This window comes from Protopterus annectens, chromosome 7.part0, assembly GCF_019279795.1.
Source record: "Protopterus annectens isolate FY-2018-M chromosome 7.part0, PAN1.0, whole genome shotgun sequence".
Classification (NCBI taxonomy): domain Eukaryota; kingdom Metazoa; phylum Chordata; order Ceratodontiformes; family Protopteridae; genus Protopterus; species Protopterus annectens.
In genome coordinates, this window is record NC_056739.1 from 1,997,833,523 (window position 1) to 1,997,839,661 (window position 6,139).

Genomic DNA, 6,139 nt, shown 5'->3' on the forward strand with positions numbered 1-6,139 from the left:
GATTGGTTTGGAATCTGCGAGCGAAGGGAATGGAATAGCCTTCGAAATGATGGACCGTACCCACTTGTCTTGAGTTAGGGATAGCCAGGCTTCTGGGTACAGTGACAATCTCCCCGACTGCCTCGAAGGTGGACAGTCGGGCAACACCTCAGGGATGCTGAAAGGGCTTATCGGAAAAGGTTTCTCGATTGCCCTGGTTCTCGGACCCCTCTGCCTCTGGGGCGGCGTCTACCATTATTGTTCCCCTCTGCCTCTGGGAGGAACCGACTCTGTCGTCAGGCAAATTCCCTTGAGATTGTTTACGGAACCATATTTTCCCACTTTTCTGGCCTTTGGGGTAAGGTCTAGAAGGAGTAGAAAAGCAGGACTCCGGCGGCAGACAAAGTTTTGCCATCCGTCTGCACCTAGTCAAGGTTTCTTTCACTTGAGGACCAAAGAGATGATCCATCAAGCGGGAATTAGTGAAAGGCGTTTTAAAGGGTCCTTGAAATTGCATAGTCGCATCCAGGCATGCCGGTAAGGCTACACCTGTCCCTCTTGGCTCTACTGGCTCCATCAGCCGCATATGAAAGGAGGCATGGAGGAGTTAGCTATAGAATTCAGGGTAGTCAGCTGGGCATTCATCTTGTCCTGAAAACCTGCAGCTGTAGGATCCTTCAACATCTCACTCGCTTCCTTGATCAAGTCTCTCTGGAGACGAGTGAAATGGCATAAGTAGTTCAGCGAACGCATTGCAAAGGTCGCTGGCGAAAACATCCGCTTCCGTACCTGTCCATAGACCTAGATTCCTTGTTAGGGGGATGGACAGGCACTGAAGGATCAGCTATTTCCTTCTTTGTGGCAGCAGCTACCACCATAGCATCCACAGTAACTCCTTTGGTCAGAAATTGTTTATCAGTGGGTGCTGTTATAAATTTAGAAGGTCTCCTGGGGTAGGGACCACTGAGGCAGGAGCGGTCGAGGCTTTCTTTGCTACCACCTGCATGAGGGTCAAAGGGGGACACTCAGGAGGTGGAAGAGGCGAGCCAAGCGCCTCAAGATACACAGATTCATCCTCCGAAGGGTTAAGGGCTGGCCAATTTCCCCTCTGCTTGAGGATCTCTGGAATGTCTGCAAAGGAGACATCTTCAGAAGGGAGCAGGGAGAACCTTGAATCCTCTAAATCTGTGTCAGAGGTGACAGACTCAGGTGAGTCTATGTGTTTCCTCTTACACTTTCTCTTCCTAGGGGCTCCCCTGCCAAATCAGGAGAGGCCTCAGAAGAGGATGAAATCCCACAGGGGATTCTTGAGGAGTTGGCTCTCTGCGGTCAGGGATGAGGGAGAGAGTAGACATCACCTGAGGCACCAAGAGGGAGGGACGGAGCCGACTGTGGAGTTGAACCAGGTTCCAACACACTCTGCATGACCTCGAATGCACCCCTGTCAGGCAGAGCCAGAGGTCCCGCTCCGAGAAGCTGAGAACCTCCCTCGGCCGACAGAGATGGCTCGAGGCGATGTCGGAGCCGAACTCACCAGCGCCGAAGCACCGAGAGGCGGGGTGGGACAAGGGTCGATGCCACTCACTCCCTCGGAGCCGGCGAGAAGTCCGGCGCCGAAATTCTTCAAAGGAAGAAATCGGAGCGATGGCGGAACGAAGACAAGTGTATCGGTTCAGCCTACCACAGTCTCGGTTCGAGACCCGACTCTGAGCTCAAAGGAGTCAGAGGAGGAATATTGGGAAAGGTTGAAGCATCGACTGATGAGTGGGGCTCTGAAGCATTTGGGCCAGTGCCTCGGACTTTAGAAGTCGACTCACTACCCTCTGAAGGTCATGATCCCAGCCTCGATGACCTAGAGGTGAGACCTATGGCTCTGTTCAGACAGCAAGGGAGGCGCTGGGCGAATGAATGGAGCCAAGGGAGGGTGACCTAGACCTCTTTCTAGATGTCGGCTCCGGGTCTGATCGAGCCGACCCAGGAATTCAATACCTCGGCTCCAGCGGAGCCGAGGAACCACAGAAGCTGTAGTCAAAGACTCATCGGCTCCAGCGGAGCCGATGTAGCAAAGCCTTAGGCCTCGACTCAGAAACTGGAGTCGAGGTCTTAGAAAAGCTGGAAGGTTTTCCCGAGGAAGCAGTTAGGGAACCTTCAGGCTTGAGCAAACCCCTTAGGATGAGTTTGTTCTTTCTTTCCTGCAGGACTCTAGGGCTGAAGCCATGGCATACAGCACAAGAGTCCTGCAGATCAAATCCCAGGCAGTACACACAAGAAGTGTGACCGTCTGTCAGAGACGTTTTCTGACAGCGCGAGTCACACTTCTTTAAGCCTGAGACCTTTGAATCCTTGGACATTTTCAAGGAACGAGTGTAACCACCACACAAAACACACACACACGATTACACTATCAGAAAAGGGTAAATTAAACTAAAAGCTAAAGAAATTAGTTAGTTTATATATAAAATAAATCCTACAAAAAAACACATACACACCACTATTAGGGATGGAAGGGCCGAAGGCCTAAGGAAAGAACTTATCAGTTCTTGTGTGAAAGGGGCTGGATAAGGGTAGAAAGGATAAAAATCCACTACACTATAGTTAAAGAAGAAAAAGCTAAGCTAAAAGGGGTTTAAACAGTTATTAAACTGATCTAATACAACTGACCTGAAGCCGGTAGAAAAAACAACACCTCGATCGCTGTAGCGGCAAAGCGAGATCTGAGGTAATTCACGCCTAGCATTGTGGGATATAAGGGGGGCCTCGAGCCGGTGGAACCAACTCTCGAGCTTTTAGAGTGGCCGAGTCGGAGCCGAGGTCGGCTCCGAACCCATCCAGCAAGAATGAAGGCGAGATAGACAACTTAACATACAGCAGATGCCCTTGTTTGGACATAGGCTTTTGTATGGAGAAAGTATCACCTCTTTGTGAACCTTTGGGGGGAGGGGCATCCTAAGATACAAGTAAAGATATCCTCTTTAGCTATTACAGTCGGGATAGCTGTCCTCCCCTTCCATAACTAAGAGCTATCTTAGACCGAAATCCAAGGACTAGCATGAGTTTCAGAAGGAATAACTATGACTTTGGTCTGAGGGGATGTACATTTCACTAAAGATATTACAGCCTCCAGAGGGGCTATGGCAGAGGCCTCTGTACTAGCAGACACTAGTGCCGGGACCTGCAAAAGCACTGCCACTGGTACGATGCCCTTTGACCTACAGAGACCTTATGAACCTGCCTGCTAAGGTGTCGCTCCTCTCCTTTTGGGCCCACCCCTCGCAAAAAAAAAAAAAAACTTTTCTTTTTATATGGCAAGTCTGTGCTATCCTAATGCTGTAATTTGACATCAAGCTTCATGAAGGCTGCAAGACTCTCTGTCTCTTGGTACAACTTAAGGGCTAGTTCATCATTCAAATAATTTTATGTTCAAACTCCTGAAATAACGCATGTTTAGGAAAGTCATGATCTGGCCCTAAACAATAAACACTGGTAATGGATATTCCCGTGTAGAATCTGCTTTTTGTGATCGCATGTATGTCTACTTACTTTCACTGTGGCGGACATAACAATATGAAAGACTGTATCGCAGTGCATCAGTCAGACACCAAAAATATATTTAAACACCACAAAACAGACAAAATGTCCCCAGCTGGATACTTATATACACATTGACAAGTATAGGCCAGTGATGGACTGATGAATGCTATTTACTTTGCATGACATATACATAAGCCTCTTGCCAAGAAAGAAAAAAAGATGGTGTGGGCAAGATGCCCCTTTTATACCAGGACATGCCTACATCCAAGGAAGTCGAAATCCACCCATCATGGGAGGGATGCACTGCTCTGAGAATCGGATCACACAACAGACCCAGGGTGTGGCAAAGATCCCAATTATGACTTTAATAGTGAAGCACACAAAGAACACCTAGACAGAGGTACCATAAAAATGCATCATGGGAAACGGAAGGAGGAGCTGACAACCTAGGAACATTTTATAAACTGGACACAAGCATGTAGCACAAATCTTATAAGTTACCAAAGACGGACTTCTTACTTTACAGTGAGGATTTCAGTGACATAACCTAAAATGTTGTGGCCGTTTTGTTCTGTCTTTACAGTTCAGTGACAAGCTAAACTAATATGCAACCGTGTTTTAGGAAATTTAACAGCTATAATAAAATACTCTGTAGAAGCCTAGACAACCTTAGTTAACAAACCCTACATAGTTAAAATTTGTTGGGGGAATATTGCATTTCTCACCTCAGTGCCCCTTATTTGAAAGGCTAAATTATCGGGAAAAAAAGACAAAACAAGTAAACAATCACAAACATCAGGCAACACATGCATTTTGCTCCCAAGGTGTACCTGGTTTATCAGATAGAGAATCTTGGTCAATATGTGAGTGCATTTTCGAGGGTTCAGTGGTGTTTCATTAAAAACTCGGGCCTGAAACACAAAGAGTCAAGAGTCAGATAAAATATTCACAGGTGATCTTAACTTTAGCACCTCAGCTTCAAAGCTACTCATATAAAACTCCTTGAATTACACTGCCTAGGTCAATATTTTACTTATTCAGTTAGTAATAACAATGTGATATGACCCATACTGATGATTATTAAGCCACAAATATTGCACACACTCAAGGAAAATAACAAAACATTTAACACATGATGATATACAGAGAAAAGAGAACCATACAAGTTTAATATAGAATGTGCTTCAGAAAGTGTAACTGTACGAGTATGCCTGCTTACCATAACAGTACACCTTAAGAAGTAACTACACCTGCTTTAATCCCATATCAGCTATACCAACTCCCAGTCAGAAAATAAAATCAGGGGCTTCCTCCTTCCCTTCAGGTACCATCAGGTACATTCCAGATGTAGGTTAAGTGCACGGATCCCTTACACATACCACACTGGTGCACATTTGTTTTCATTCTATGAACTAAATTTCCCTCAAAGGGATGGATGAGTACAACAGACAACCCTTTTGTATGATAAACTTTTTTTTTTTTTACACAGATTATGAAATGACATATACACCTAAGCACCTGAACTGAATCAATAAAAACAATTATAATAAAAAAAATAAGATTATTTATATTTAAAGTATGACAGTGAATTTAAATACAATAACAGAAATGCAAAATAAAACAAGAAAATTCAGCAGAAATGTGCATATGTGTACACATACATAGACTGTATAGACTACATTATATACACACACACACACACACACACATATATATATATATATATATATATATATATATATATATATATATAGATCTATATTATCATATCACACGCTCAGAAGAGCAAACGACACAATCGACTCAAAGTACGCAAAACCTTACAACGTTGAAACCTCAGAACGGCGATTTTTTTTACAAGGAAAATCGCCGAAACAAAAAAACTGTAAAACATTAAATAATGTGGGGGGCTTGCCTCCCACACCCCCCTACTTAAATATACCACCTACGAGATCGTACTACAGCGATAATAGCGTCAAAGTAGCAAAAGTAGCCAAGCAAATTTTTTTCCCAGGGAAAGAATTCGCTGAAATACCGCTTTGCTATTTTGCCTTTTAGTGCTTTTCTGTTTGACAAAGACTAATTTGACAACCTGCGTCTGCGAAAGCATAATAGTGAGCATATATATGTGTGTGTGTGTGTGTGTGTCTATATAGATATATATATATATATATATATATATATATAAAATATATACATACACACACACATTATATATATATATATATATATATATATATATATATATATATATATATATATATATATATATATATATATATATATATATATATATATATATATATATATATATATATACACACATACACACACACATACACACACACACACACACATATATATATATATATATATATTTACATAAAATGATAGTTTCTTGAGGGAGATGGTGGGTAGACCAGCTGAGGAGGTTATCTAGTGGAGGGATATTTTGGCCAGGTGGGAAGTAGGATCCAATTATGTTAATGGTTTTGTTTTGGTTTATTTTGAGGTTGGTATATATTATTTCTTCATTGCCTATTTGTGGAGCTGATGATTTTAAGATCTGGATGTTTAGATGCTGTTTAAATATTATAGCTACACCACTTCCTTTCTTGTTTTATATACA

General features: G+C 42.9%; 1 protein-coding gene across 1 annotated transcript in view; it reads right to left on the minus strand.

Moving 5' to 3' along the window:
- The window catches only part of COPG1 (COPI coat complex subunit gamma 1), a 1,279,491-nt gene that overhangs the window by 1,092,193 nt on the left and 181,159 nt on the right, over positions 1-6,139 (minus strand). The window contains exon 3 of the mRNA XM_044078421.1: positions 4,341-4,421. Within this exon, the coding sequence (XP_043934356.1) occupies positions 4,341-4,421 (81 nt within the window). The remainder of the gene's footprint in view (positions 1-4,340; positions 4,422-6,139) is intronic.